Below are 15,706 nucleotides of genomic sequence, written 5' to 3'. Positions count from 1 at the left end.
GTTTTACTTAACTGTATGGTGCCAGACATCACTGTTACACTCACCATCCCAGAAGCACCTGTTGTCATCACCACCTTTACCCTCCCTGCAGCAGAATTAGCAAGCCTCATTCCTTAGAGCATTTCTTCACTCTGCCACCTTATCACCAAAATTTGGTTTTCTGTGTAGACAGATGTGCCTTTATCACTTATGGTGTAGAATACAGCAATAGAATATATACCTAGGGCTTCATCCCCTGGGAAATTCTAGGTAATTCAGAACCCAATGGGCTTTCTAGTGGCATGGGCAACCTGCAAGTATTTTAAACTCTGCTCTCAACACAGAGTATCTTAACAAGTTTAGGGTCTTGATTTTCACAGAAGAGTCTCGATGTGAGCTTGATATATCCATGAGACTGAAAGTCTGAGATGAGGATCATGGCTGATAGTGTGGGTAGATAAAGTTTTTTATGGAGGAATGGAGAAGAGTAAAATAAGCATGGTGGGAAGGGTCACTATGCTTGCATAAAATAAACATCTCTTCAGGCAAAATTTGCCTTCCTCTTAGCAACTGCTGCATATATTTTTACTTTTTCATACACAGCTTTTCTATTCAAAATACCGTGTCTTCCTCTGTGTTTCTGCTTTGCTGTTGCTACTTTGCAGCTAAAAATCTGACTCGCATGTTGCACCCAACCAAGTGTCTTATCAGTATCTTTGAAAAAGCTTTCTTGGACACTTGTTCCTTTGTCCATGCTCCACTTCATCCTCTGCTTGGTAGCTGGGTATGTGTGAGGTTGCCATCTGAGTACTTGAGGCACAGCTGCTGGACATCAGGTCAGCCCACCCTATGGCTTCAACATTCGCCAGGCTTTAATACTGCTTCACTAAACATAAGGCATGGAAGTGCTTCTAATAATTCCAAAAACTTCTCCATCTCCATCGCATATATATATATACACAAACATACATATAAAATATAAAAATAACCTTAATATTACACTGCTTTGTGGGTGTATATGGAAGACTGCTTTATACACCTTTAACTTGTCAAGAGAATTGGTTCTTTGCCAGCTCCCTCAGTAATCCTTTTAGTGTCCTGGATATGAGAAACTGCCTTGTTAAGAAAACTCCACTGGCATCGATAAAGCATTGCCAGAATAAATGAATTCATAAATGACTGGATGTTCAATTCCAGTGATAGGTATAGAAGTGCAATACATGATCTTTAGTGGCTGGTTAGCTGTTTGTTCAGGCTGATGTTCCAGAAGAAATTGTAAAGGCAGCAGAAGTTAACCAAGAGCAGACAATCTTAACTGGAGTAGACACTACGTCTGAACAGCACACTAGTATTAACACACAAGAGTGCCAAACAGGCTGCTGAGGAAGTTTTAAATACCGAGTGCAGCCTGGAGAGATTACATGATCTTACTGTCATTTGCGAGTATACGTGCTTTAAAGGAGTAGCGTGTGCTTTAAAGTTGCTGTGTACATAGGTATCACCATGCAGCATTGCATGAAAGGAACTGATTTTTAAAACATGTTCCTCTGGATATCAGAGGGAAAGTGTCAGGTTGCCCTAGACCTTAATTCACAGTGAATTTCAAATGTTGCTTTTGGCACCTGTCCTGAACTTGGCTGCAGTGTAATTTGTGGACACTTTTTTTCCTGCAAGTTGGAGAGATGCAGGCAGATGCTGTTATCAGAAAGAAATCCCTAATGCAAAATCCTGTTATCACAAACAGGTTTTCTCTCCCTTTTCCCATAAAATCTTGATAGTGAATTAATTCTGCACAGTCGGTTATCACACATCCAAGTGGAAAAAAAAAAAAAGTGATCTATCAAGCAAGAACTGGGAATTCCAGCTCTATATTTCAGCAAGAATCTAATCTGAGCCAGATGCTCCCCTGTCTTTACCAAATGCCACTGTGTTGTCTTCACTGTTGGGCTATCAGCTTCTTAGGTGAGTAAAGGGAAGCAGGTTTGGTCCTTGGTGAGGTTTTTGTATCTGAGCCCTCTAAGAGGGCTTGTTAGGTAACAAGCACCTTGTGGAATCATCACCTTGTAGCTTTTACAATTGTTTTTTCTCTCTGTCTGAAAAGTGCAGGGTTGAGGTTGTGGACAGAAAGCTTAGCATGGGGAATGTATGGTCCTGAAAAGATGACAGAAAGAGAGGAAGGAGCAATGAAGGGGGCTTTCTGCTGCAAACTGGAGGAGAAAGTGGTAAAACCACTCTGGGGAAAGGTATAATTTGTGAAAGCTCACTGGGGCAATTTGTATCGTGTGCAAAAAGTAGTTTACCTGTTGCTTAAATTATCTGTGAAGCGTTTTGAAGGTGGAAAGTGCTCTGGACAGAACCACCAACATAAATCTAAAGCCTGAAATAGTGTTTGGCATACAGATGCTCCCTGAAGGGTTTGGCTTTATGTTACAGCAGAACTCAGAAGATCTTTGTTTTGTGCTTCTAAGCTGCGGCCAGACCCTTGTAAGAAGGGTTTTAGCCTTGATTTAGGCACAAATCAAAACCAGTGCTGCAGCCTCGGCCAAGCTGTTGGTCCCATCTGTCTGTAATCAGAGGGATCTCAGAGCAGCTCTGACCCCAGATTGGTGACACACTCTTATTAAAACGGTCCCTCAATAAGTCCCGGGAGCTGCAGTTCATAGAAACAACACAAAAATAACTGCCTGGTGTAGTGTACGGATGCGGTGGGCACTGTTGGTAGTGGTGCTGGGACATCGTTAACATTCTGTGTGGCTGATGTTTAAACTTGGCACTTTTTTCTTCTGGTCAAGGGCTGGGACACCAGTTGTCACACGTGCCAGCATCTGAGCGCTATTAATAGGAGCGTTGGAGCCAGAAAAAACACATACACCTTGTAATTCCTTTGAAAAGCTTTATTCTGGGGGAAGTTTGCTTGGCAAAAGGCAGCCAAATCTTGACACTCTTGGCTTTAGATGAGGACTTTGCTGGCAGAGGGGAGGGGGTGGCCCTCCTACCTCATGAACTTCAAGCTGGAAAAGCTTATAAAAACAAAGCCGCCGCCTCTTGGTGGCTTCAGAGCGCGGCTTTTGCCTCGCTCGGCCCCTGTTGGAAGGAGCCGGGGGCTTCTCCCGCGTGCGGACCGTGCGGCACCGAGGGGCCGGGCCCGCCGCCGGGGGCTGCCGCTGCCCCTCCGCGGGAGGCGGGCGGTCCGGCCGCGGGCGCCTCTGCCGGGGACGGGCGGCGCTGCCGCTCCCCGCCTCCTCCGCCCGGCAGCGGGAGAGGGGCGCTCGCCGCCGCTCCGGAGCTGTGGCAGCGCAGCCGGACCCCCCGGCCTGCCGCCCGCCGCCCGCCCCGCGCCGCCTCGGCGCCGGCCATGGAGCTCTGCCTGCGGCTGCTCCTGGCGTCCTGCCTCTCCCTGGGGGCGGCCGGCGAGTTTGACAGAAGGTAGGCGCGGGGTGCGCGGCGGTGCCGGGCCGGCCGGTCGGTGTTACCCCGGGCGGGTCGGAGCCCCCGCGGGGAGAGCGGAGGCAGCCCGGGCTCTCCGCGGGACGGGCGGGGGCGCCGGCACCGGGGCTGTAACGGCCCGCGGGCTCCTGACCGCCGCCGGGGCGCGAAATGGCGGCGGGGGCTCGTTACCGGCCCCGGGGCTGCCTCCCGGCGAGGTGGGGGCGGCTGGGGACCTCGGCGGAACTCGCCTGGGCGCCCGGGCTGGGAAGAGGTGCCCGGGGGCCGGGCGGGCCGAGCGCCAGCGCCCGGTGGGCGGCCGCAGGTGGAGGCGCGGGGCCCGGCGCCGCTGCCGTGTTCCCCGGGACGGGCTCTCTCTGCCCCGTGCCCGCCGCCCTCGGCCTGCGCATCGCTCGGCGGCCGGCGCACGGGCTCAGGCACATACTGCTCTGGCAGGGCTGTGTCCCGCGGGAATTGGGAACAAAGCTCTTCGCGTGCTGCAAAAATAGGATTAGTGTATTGACGCCGCGAGGCACTCGAAACGGAGTACGGCGAAGGCAGCGGCTCAGGTTTCAACACGCACCGGGTGGAAGCGCCTGCCCGCGGCGCCTGTGCCTCACGGGCCGCGCCGGGCGGCGTCAGGTGCAGGGGGCGGCCGGCCCGGCCCGGGGACATCGCCGCACGGTCCCTCCGCAGGGGTCACCGGGCTCGGCTGAAATGCGGTGTGCGTCTGGTTCCAGCTTGCCAGTGACAAACGCTAACGATTTGTGTCAGCGCTTCGTATCTGCTTGAGACGGTGCCGTCTTGTCCTTGGAACGAGGGAAGACCGCAGCTCTCCTTTTCGGCGTAATTTCTTTGTAACAGCTCTGGAAGCCTTCGGTTTGATTTCTTTTCCCTTGAATGTTTCAGTGAGAAAACTTGGTCGTATATTGTGAAGTAAACCAGTGCTGAAACTTTATGATGGTGGTTTATTCCATGTTATAAACTGTTTCAGGCTTCTGACGTTACTCAATACCAGCCTGGGGGTGGCAGCAGTGAGCAGGCTGCAAGGCATGCCCGATTCTTCAGGCTTTACCGAGTTACCGTCATTATCTTTCCCCCTTTTCACCTACAGTCACTAGCATTTTCTAAACTAAACAAAGTATGAACCATAGAAATATCTTAGACTCATCTTAGACCAGTTACTGTTAAAAAAGAAAAAAAAAGGGGGGGGGGGGGAAGGGGAATCTCTTTCCTTTCAGGAAAGGGGTTTTCCTGTTCTTTGTCTTTCGTGTTTTGGGGTTTGGTTTTTTTTTTATTTTTTTTTTTTTTAATTCTAGAATAATTTTAGCTACTTTCAAAATGTTTCATCGGACGTTTTTGAACTGTCTCGCTCAGGTGGCCCAGGCAAATAGTCTCCTCCACAGGACTGTGTCGGTTTGGAAGTAGAATTGACTGCTGCTGGGGCTGGGCCCGACTCGCCTGGGGCCAATGCCAACGTGAGTATTGTTGCTGCTGGGGCTTCTAGTCACTCGTAGAAAAGGCTTGTACACACCTAGTCACGTCTTTCACGTGTTCACACCCATTCTTACAATGCAGGGCTTAGGCTTTTGCACGTGCGAGTCTGACTTAGAAGGATGTTGTCACGTTCAAATTCTGTCTGTTATTAACTACTAAAAACGATTGCAATCAAGTAAGGTGAACTTTAGTTAGGACAATAAGAATGTGGGAATTTCTGTTTGGTTTCCACTTCATTTCATGCTCTGTTCTAATAGCCTGACGTAACACCAAACTGTGTCATGTTACAGGCGCTGCAGGGCAAGAACATTTGCGTCCGAGAAGGAAACCCAAATTATTGATATTTCACTCAGAAATGCTCTGTTCTAATAGCCTGACATAACGCCAAACTGTGTCATGTTACAGGCACTGCGGGGTGAGAACATTTGCATCCAAGAAGGAAACCCAAATTATTAATATTTCACTCGGAAAGTCGATGGAAATGTTCCAGTTAGTATTAAGTTCAAACATTCTTTCAGTAACCCAAAACTAAGGGAATAAATCCACCTGACAGCATCCTTTTACAGGGTCACACGTGATGAGAAATGTCGCTGAGATTCTTCCATCTATCTGGAGTCTTTGCTATAATTGCAGGATAACCAAGTAAATAAGTCTTCATCATTAACTGTATCTTCAAAAGGTATTCTGTGGGTGGCAGCTAGCACTGTGTAGAAGTTAAAATCGTTAGGGGTGTCACAGAGAGCTCAGCTTTTAAAACTACAGCCTTTGATACTGGGAACGCTTGCTCATGTTTTTAACAGTGCATACATGAGTGATATTCCCTAAGTGTTTGCAGGAGTGAACCTGTAATTGTTGGTCCTTGTTTTGGTTTTATTTATTTATTTATTTAGATGCAGATGTCTGCAAACTAGATCATTTTCTGCCAAGCCATTTTTAAAGTAAAACAGGTACTAAATACTCTGGAGTTGCTTAATTTGCAGGGTAGTGACTGCAGGTGGCAAATATTAGGCAAAAGATAGAAACAGCATTGGCTGTAACATTGCACTGTAGACTCTCAGCAAAGGTTTTGTTCAAATCTGTAAACAGCAAGACTGGCTTCTTCCTTCCCAAGTGTGTTAAAAGCCCAGAATGTTTAATAGGTATATAAGATGACTGGTAAAAAAAGCTATGTAAATTACTTCTGGAACATACCATCCCTGGTACTGATTTTTGATGCAAAGTTCTCAGTTTGATATCTCTTAGGCCATAGCATGAATCATTTTGATTTTTAGGGCTCTAATTGGTAACAGGTAGTCCTTTCCTTGGGGTGAATGTTTACAGAGAAGGAAGGAGAATGTGAAGTGGGTTGACTGGGGTTACTCCGGAGATGATGGAATCTATGTCCATTTTTGATAATGCAGTTTTATTTGAAAAACATCAAGCAATTACATGTTTGAGGCTATGAAGGCTTGACTGGAAAGTATTAGTTATTTGCATTATTTAAAAAAACAACAAACAACCCACAAAACAACAAGGCAAGAACAAACACAAAAAAACCCAACCAAAACACCAACAGGGTCTCACTGTGGCCATTCTCTTAGACAAATTGTCTCCTGTATTGTGACCATAATATGCAGCTCATGTTCAGGTGGAAGTCAGTTTCTCACTATTACCAACTCTGATTTGGATTTGCATTTTCATGGTCTTGTGAGACAGGAATAGCATAAAGTGATGCTATCAAAAGATTCGTAACTAAAAGTTGAAAATGAAACAGAGGCTATAATACACTGAAAGTATGTTTTATTTTTTATTCTTTGAATTTTGTTAGTAAGGTCATTTGTAGTGCCAACTTTTTCAGATACTATAAATGCTCTTTTTTTTAAGGCTAAAGCTTGGTGAATTTTCACCTCCTGCTGCTGCATTTTAGTCCATTACTCACAGATTTGCTCTCCATGCACATTTCCAAGAAGTACAGAGATGGATTTTATATGGTTATTTATCTCCAGTAGTTGGGACCAGACTTCCAAAGGAATACAGTTATAACTTAGGTGTCTAAATGCCCCATTTTTTTCTGGTTCAGAAGAGTCTCAGCTGTTTGGGTGAAGAGCTTATTAAAAACTTAGCAGTTCCTTCTAGTTTTTAAATAAGAGCCAAACTCTTAGCAAAATAAAGCAAGAAAATCTGCCCCAGTTGTGGGTGGTGAAAATTCCAGTCATATCACAGAGTGGGAGATTACACTAAATGAAAGTGAATCTTTCTAGTGCTTGCAGCCAAACAAAATCTGTAGTCAACTCTCCACCTTGGGAATGTGGCATTTGGTATGAAGGATTAACCTGGCAGGGAAAGCAGCATTACTGACCTCAAAGGAAAACTCAAGTGTTTTACTGTACAAAGGGATATTACTGAAAATTTTCAAAAAGCCAAGTACACAATTATTTCTCCTGCTTTCTCGATGGAGAAAGGCAAACCTCTTAGTCCTGTCCTCAAAATGAGTGGCATAAATACATGTCAGACTTCCTCTACTAGATGCATATTTTCTTTGCTATTTCTAGAATAAATTGTGATTTTGCAATAAAAACAAGCATAGGGTCAGGCTTAAAAGTTAACAGTGAGACCCAATTTAAAAATGAGTCCAAAAAAGCAGCTGTAAATATTCAGGCAGTAATGCTGAGCTCTTTATTAGTGAACTTGAACTGCTTTTCTCAAACTAGTTTGAGCCATCCTTGGTGTGGCTGCAAGTGCTACAGCACCTTTGGACTCTCACCTGCTTAGTCATGCATGATCTACTATGTAGGCACTAATTACCTCCGAATTCATCTTTCTGCAACATATATAAGGTGAGAGCCATGCTGGAGCCAGAGTATAGCAAGAATATAGGCTCTGGTACATGACAGGGTTGTCCTAGTTCATGGAGACCTCTGAGCCACACACGGGCAAGTGGTTTCTAACATACCTGGATACATTTTCTGCTGTCCAGCTGAGCTGCTCCTCCAGACAAGTGTGGGCATGCCTTCTGCCCATGGCTATTGAGAAAAAATGTCTTAGGTTAAATCAACTGTGTGATTTAAGGTACTGGTTTAATTGTTTAAGATGTTTAAGACTGTATATGTCTAGCAGGGTAGGAGTGTGGCACAGCTGACAAGCAGTAACTCATTAAGCCTTGGTAACTCGGTGCTCCTGATCTTCCATCCATAATCCATCCATACTGTTTCAAACGGCAGCTGAACTGTGTTAGCTGAACTTGCCTTTGTGAAGTGTGGAGTGTAATTCATTTTATATCCCTTTGACAAAGGAGTGCACGTAGAGCGTAATTCTGCTTACTGCTGCTTAGTAACGCAAGTCAGCATAACTCACATACTGTCTTTTTCACTCCTATAAACATGTAGGAAGAAGTCGAAATCAGGCCCCTCCTTTAATTTACTCTCTTCCTTTAAAAACATCCTCTGTCTCCTGTTAATAAATTACACCAACCAAGAGTTGTACATGTAAGGCATGCCTTACATGCACATGTAAGGATCTGTCTGTAAACTTGATTCCAAAGCCTGTCAGTGTCAGCCCTTTCCAGTTCCAGCAAATGCACTTAGAAGGTGTCCCCCCAACTGCAATAATGAAGAACCTTGAAACAGTTTGGATTTTTTTTTTTTCTTTCTTGCAGGTTGTGAACAGTAAAGTGTGATCCATGTTTAGGCAACTAGATCCGTTTTGAGACTGATACAAATACAGCCATATTTTCAAAGGAGCCAAACAAACGTAACTCAAATAAATTCATTGGCATTTCTTAGTCCTTTTAAGCTGAAAATCCATCCACACTTATTTAGTGGCCTAATCTAGATATAGAGCTGCAGATATATTCCATCACTCATGTAATTAAGTAGCTTCTCTGAGATTTTGGTCTGCTATATAAACTGGGTTTATTGTTAAACCTGGTGTGTAGAAAGGCTGATTTGGAAGAAGCAGAAACATTTAGGCAACAGGTTTTAGTTCATGTGAAGTAACCTTATCGTCAGTGTAGAGCTGATCCTTTACACTGATGAACTCGTAGCATCAGTGCTTTAAAGTTAGATGTTAAATATCCCAATTGGAAATTAGTCCCAAAATCCCATGTTGTTGCCCAGCCTGCAGGATTTACATGCTCCTAAATAAGTAGTAATGGGAGTAATATTTCTAAGTGGGAGTAATCAGACAAAAGCCTGCTTCTGTGAAAAATAGTATGTTGATGAAGTACCTGATGAGACGCGTAAAAATAGGGCTGTTATCTTGCGCTTCTATGTGTTGTTATTTTTGTGCACACAGCAAAACTATAGCCCATAGCAAAAGTGAGGGTAGAGTTTCTTCTGGATTTCTTCTCTCGGAGTAGGGAGTTTTGGCTTCCTGTGACAGAACATTTTTGGTGAGAGCGGGTATCAACAGTACATTTTAAATTCATAACTTCTTCTGTGTTGTAAGACAACAACTGTGGTACTGAGTGTGTTAGGACGTCCTAACTCAGAACCCATTCAACGGGTTTTTAAGCTTACGGAGAAAACCAAGTCAGGGCATGCATCATTGCACACATCTTGCACAAACGGACTTTTCTGTGTGCCAGCAGAAAAAATTTGCCTTAGGAAGTTGATTCAACTTTTTTTTTTTTTCCATGGTTTGAAATACCTGGGGGAAGAGAATTTCCAGCAGTGGCAGGGCTGAAACGCAGTTCTTTGAGCTGAATGAGAAATGTCAACTGCAGAATAGAAAACAGTCATGTCTGTTCCTGTGTTCTAGCTATGGTAGTCTAGGAGACTTGCTGAAGCCTGTCTTCTCATCCCTCCAATAAGGTGTCTGTAACATTATTCTGTGGGGATGGCTGTCTTACTGAGTGTTTCTAAAGGAAAGGATAATTTGTGCTTTGTTGTCCAAGTGTTTGTGCTAGATCAGAGGTAGGCCAAGCAGCAGGAAGGTCCTTGGAACTGTGGCTGACTGACCCTCACTCATAATCCAGTGTACAGAAATCAGCTGTGAATATAGACTCACATACTGAGCTCTGGAACCCAGTTACCAGAAAACTAAAATACAGGATAAGAGGTACGCTCATTTCATGTAAAGACTTACTTGAGAAGTAGTGTGATGATTTTGATTCTTCAGTATGAAAGTGGAAGTTCTCCCCTTGAGTTTCCCACAGACAACACTAGAGTTTATCTGAAAAATAGTTCTTTGTGGACATTTTTGCCACTAATGCATCTTGGTTCCCTGAAAGTTATTCTTAGAACTAATGGTCTACCTGCCTTGCTTTTATCTGGCTTACAGATACCTCTGTAGTTCTTTCAAAAGCTATAAAAATGGTTTCCACATGCGTGTGTCTTTCATGAACAAAATACACCTGCTTTGTACTTGGCTGCATGTCTGTAATTGATTTGTGAGCTAGTTTTATGTAGTCGAGGTACACTGAAGATGTAGGCTGCCTTTTGCTTCAAAATTTCAGCTGCAGTTTAACCGCCAAGAACTGTAGGAAGAGGTACTACTTCTATATAGATTTGAAAGGTTAAGCAAGATTTTTTTAAGAAAAGCAATATAAAATGGCTTGAAATTCTCATTCTGGATTACAGTTTGGACAACTCCTTTGCTTGAGGGACGGCAGAAATGGTTCTTTTTGCTGTGTTCACACACATACAAAATAGAAGGTTGGATCTGCAGCTTCTATAAAGAGATGCAGATCTATGGTCAGATCCGCTACTGGCAGGAGTTTGCATGACTGTTGGAGTCAGCAGAGGGTACTCTGAGGTTTTGTCTGGTAGGCAGAAAGTTTGCCAAACAGAAGTTGCTTAACAGGAATAAAATCCCACTGAACATGGGGTTTACAAGTAGTGATGTTATTTGATTGCTTTGCTCATTTCAATGTTGAATCCTCCTTAAACTGTAACAAAGTCCATAAATTCTGTCTTGAGAAGGAGTGGTGAAGATGAGTGTGCTCTTTCAGAGCATTCACCTGTTGTAATTCCATCTGGTTATCTCCCTGTGCTGAGGTTTGAGTGTTCCACCTAAGGAGCAAAACCAGAATAGGCCTGCATTAGTTCCTCACCACCTCACACTAAAACCATGACAATTGGCTTAAAAACCTAGGGACAGAGCAATCAAGTGAAATAGTCCATTAGTAAAGTATAAGTCAAGCCATCGATTTACCCCTCCCCTTAGCATTGCAACATTAAAAAAATGTTAATCGAAGTTTGTCAGGTTAGTATTTAGATTTAGTCAGACCTAGTAGAAACCATACGATTTCAGGCGGGTCTTAAGAAGACCTGCAAGAGAGAGGAAGCTCGTACAAGCTGACGTAGCAGGTGCGGGCATAAACAAATGCTTTGCTGGGAACTGTGCATGCTGCTGCTGCTGCTGCCTTCCAACAGTTGTGAAGAAACTTCCAGTGTCTATGCTGCTGCTCCTGTCCTAATGAGCTTAAAGATCGTGTATCTGTACTGTGCAATCTATTTACAGAGATGCAAGGTGGTGGGCGGGGGAGGAAGAGGTGGCTGCGCTCTCATTGATGGCTAGGAGGAGATTTGTATAACCAATGATAATGTTGGTGGGAGTTTACCCATATAAATCATCTCGTACATCAATGGGAGAAGAGGCCATGAGCTGCTTAGGACTTCTGTTTCTTGCACATAAAAATGCTTTCAGTGGAAACGGCAATTCTGTATAGTCCAAGATGCACAAAAATAAACCCAAATGACAAAATGATTTTGTCAATAACGAGCCATGAAAATACTGGCTTCCAGGAGGCTGACCCCTAGCAGAAAATTCCTTAAAGTCTTTAAGAATTTTGTTACTGCATTGCTGATTGCAGGAATACAGTCTGTATAAATGTTTAATTAATATTGATGTACAGCGTGTACACTTCCTATAAAATGACCAGTATTTTTGTGCAACCCTGGTACTTTTCAAAGAAAAGACATTTTATACAGAATTGCAATACTGCTTTAATACTGCTATGCAAGAAAAAAAAATGAGGTTTTGCTATTTTTATTCAGTTGTTTGGGTTTTTTTTTCAGTGTAGAAGCTTTATGCTTTTAAAGCAGTTATGGCTTTACGATGTTAAAGATACAGTATCCTTTTCCACTTCTCCACTACATCCCTTCTGCACTTCATTCACAGAATAATGGTTTTGCAGTCCAGGTTTTTCCCAACAAAATCTCAACAGGAACGTGATTAGACCATTTACAACTGTAGAATATTTGTGTTGGGAGCTTCTCTCAAAGCCCAGCAACAACCTGGAGAGCCTCCCTCCACTGTAACAAATGCCAAAGGACTTTCTGGTTAAAACTAATTTAAACCAAGATTAAGTTGCAATCACACCAAACCCCTAAGTGTTGGTCACATACTACTTAAAATACAAAGAGCTACTGTTGCTTAAGTCCCAGACTTTTATAATAAGGCTATGTAGACTAACAAGCTATGTTGCTAATGTTAACTTTATTGGCAAATAAATTGATTTAAAATGAGCCTGAAACATAAATCTGTGCTTCCATCTTATTTAACTTTTGTAGTGTATCTTGTTTCACATGGTAGTAAGAGCTGAAAAGGTCTTCAAGCATTAGTTTTAATTTAGATGACATTCAAAATTTAAACATCATAAAAATGACCAGTAAACTTATATACTAGCATGTTTATTGGTTGCAGATGTTCAGATATTCATAAATGGGTGTAATTTGAATTACTTTCAAATTAACATCCATATGCTAACCCTTTATGTTTGCTTTGTGGAGATACAGCATTAAAAATATATACCTAAATGTAAATGAAAGGATACTGTCTCTTTAAGAAAAGCATTTATGTTCTGTTGATGGCAACATTGAACCTAAACTGTGAAACATGAGAATTTTTACAGCTATGTACCATAAGAAACATGACAAAGTGTAGCTCCTTAGTTGATTGAATAAGAATAGCATCACGTCATTATATTTAATTACTTTTATGTATCAGAATGTTTGTTAAATCTCATAATGAAATACTGATGTAAGGTATTTCCATTTTTAAATGTGTACCAGAATTTTTTTTATTTCAGAAAAGCTCTGAATGTTGAATATGTGTAAGTCTCCAGGAATGTAACAAGTTGATAAAAAACCCAGCCAAGTCCATCCTCCTTACAGAAAAAAAGCTGGAATTTCTTTTTTTGGATATTTGTTTTGCAGCTTTCTACGTCTTAAGGCAGAGAATAGCCAGCCTAAGGTGCCAGCCCAAAGGTTAGATGAATATATTTCTTGAAATAATTTTGGCAAGGTTATGACTTGGAGTTACAGCCTGTAAGTCACGAGCTTACATGAAAACTATAATACGTGACAAGAAGATGTAGATGTTCTTTTGGTTTTTTCCTTTTTAAAATGTTTGATTTGGGGAAGATGAGCGGGGGGAAGGAAATTAACAGGGCTGTTTTTTATCCTGGTCACTTATCAGATGACGTACTTCTTTTCCAAACTATTGCACTTTCAGCTTTTCACTCTGTTCCTTTTTCTTTATTTTACCCTCAAGCCCCAGGCAATATTTTTTTCCTTCCTGCAAATTGTTTATACTCTCAGCATCATATTTACAAGCTGTCAGACTTAGGAGGCCTAATTTGCTTTCACAGTATTGAATCATGTGCAGTGGGAGGTTACTTTGGGAGGGGTGAAGCACTTATTGCCCCCCATTGCCTGCTTTGCACGTCCACTGCAGGTTGTCATTCCCACCACAGGGAAACTTTACAGCCCCTCCTCTACAGCAGTGTACAACCTGGCATGTTACAGCAAAATGAAATCAGCGCTAGCTTACATTGGTGCCCAGGGCTGCAGTCCATTGCTGCTTAGGAATTGGTATGGCTGGTTTACTTAGCCCTGTGGTGGGAATACCAGTTTTCAGAAAGGGGAGCAAAGCAATCAGCTGTTCATCTGTCCGTGAACGTCAGGTTTTTTACTGTGATGCAGAAGTCACTCCACTGAAGCCAGTGGGTGTTGTATTCTAGCAAACAAAATAGCAATAGGGCCCACTTTGTCTTCTGCCAACACGCATAGAGACACTCATGGTAGCCTGCTTCTACCTGCTGGAATTCAGTAGACACACAGAAAGCTTCAGGTAAAAAAGGCATTTGAGATGATAGGGCACCATTCTTCAAGCGATTATCATGTACCACTTGAAATACAAACGTGAGAAGAATGACAAAGATTGAAATATTTCTTGCTTTTCTAATTTCGCATTGTGTTAGATCAGATTTTCACTGATTTTTAAAAAGAGTGTTGAAGTGCATAAGCATTAGATTAACTTTCACTGACTTCACCAAATCCTATTGATTTCAGTGTTACCCATGCTTAAGTTATGCATGCTTGCAAGTGCTGTTCTGAATAGCGAGACATTCATGAACCGGGGTCTGGATTTGTGTATGCAGTTTAGAAACGCATTTGGCAGCAGTCATAGCCAAATGAAGAATTCACTGCAATGAATAGCCCACACTGGTTGCAGTTTATCATGTTAATCTGCTGTTACCAGATTCGTATGTGCAAACTGAGTGAGTGAGTTACCCAGGAAAATATAGTAGTTGTGCATGAAAGATTAGGAGCTGCTTACTTGATGGAACGGTATGTTTTAGATGGAAGCTTAAGTCTGCATTTTGACATTTGTTTTCGTGAATGTTACAGACGAGTGCAAGTGATTTGTGAAAAAATATTCAGGCATTAGGTACTATTGTTTTAACTGATGATACTGTTGGTCTCTACTTAAAGGTTGGTCAAGGGAATTTATTACCTCTCAAAAAATAGAGTAAGGAATGTTTTGCATATTAAATTATCTGAAAACCCAGTTGCCCTAGTCAGCCTTATTAAGCTCTGCAGAGAGTGTGTTGTGACTGCTAGTACACTTGTTGGGGAAGCAAAGTTATTTTTTCAGAAGTAATTCTGTAGTATGAGTTATGGGTATGAGCTGTTTTTACCACACCCTGGTAATTGTGTGGTAGGTTAAGCTTTATGCATTCTCCTGCATTTGCATGTATTTGAACAAAAAAGAAATACGTCACTGTGAAAGAGTTGTAGTGATATATTTTACAAGTTAGCTCATACCTTTAGTATCCTAGATCAAAATTATTGTGAATAAGGCAGATTTATTTTCCTAAGCATGTGTTCATGTGATTGCATAATTTGCAAAGAATTACAGAATGTAAGTAGAGAGACAGACGTGAGCTAAAGCTGGTTCTGAGGAAGAGAAGTGTAGAGCTTGAGGTTGTGGTCCGTTAGCACTACAGGAAAAAGGGAGCCAGTTTCAGGTGAAGGAGGAAGCATATAGGAAAGCTTGTTTTGCTAACATGCAAGTCTTTTTATAATGTTGGCATTGAGGGAACAGAGGTAGAAATCTTAAGATTGGAAGTCTGTTCTGCATTCAGCGGTGTAAGAGCATCCAGTAAAGGTTTGTGAAGCTGACTAGTATGTAAACATTGCTGGTCTGATGCACAGATTACTTTCTGTGTTTTGGCAAACTGAATTTTAAGGAGCTGGGATTTAGAGTCAGAATAAATAAGGGCTATATGTTACTGGGGAAGAGGCGGCAGAAGCAGGTGGTCAGCATAGTTTGTTTCAAAGGCAGGTATTCTTACGTATATTTTTAGACGTTGGAGAGGTGAAAAACAAGTTCCAAGGACAGGCTGGACATTTGCAGTCTGGCATTTCAAGGCAGATTTGAGTGGAGTGGTACAGAAAGAGCAATTAAAGACTTTGAGAGCAACTTCTGTCAATGAAACCCTCTTGTGGGCATCATGCAAGGAAGAATGCGTAAGGAATAAGAAATAACTATTAAGGAACAGAAATTAAGAGGCAAAGCAGAGAAAAAGAATGTAAGA

The 15,706-nt window shown here is 42.6% G+C and overlaps 1 protein-coding gene across 2 annotated transcripts in view; it reads left to right on the top strand.

Annotated features, from left to right (window-relative positions):
* Positions 1–2,851: 2,851 nt before the first annotated feature.
* NPNT (nephronectin) overlaps positions 2,852–15,706 on the top strand; it is a 55,660-nt gene continuing 42,805 nt past the window's right edge. The window contains exons 1-3 of one of the 2 annotated variants that reach the window (XM_080374041.1): positions 2,852–3,405; positions 4,783–4,883; positions 13,041–13,091. In XM_080374041.1, coding sequence (XP_080230167.1) covers positions 3,335–3,405; positions 4,783–4,883; positions 13,041–13,091 — 223 coding nt within the window. In that variant the 5' untranslated portion in view covers positions 2,852–3,334. The remainder of the gene's footprint in view (positions 3,406–4,782; positions 4,884–13,040; positions 13,092–15,706) is intronic. The other variant, XM_080374040.1, reaches the window with a different exon arrangement.

This window comes from Falco punctatus (genome assembly GCF_963210335.1).
Source record: "Falco punctatus genome assembly, chromosome: 1".
Lineage (NCBI taxonomy): Eukaryota > Metazoa > Chordata > Aves > Falconiformes > Falconidae > Falco > Falco punctatus.
Note: the sequence above shows the minus strand (reverse complement) of the source record. Positions and strands in the feature narration are given on the sequence as shown.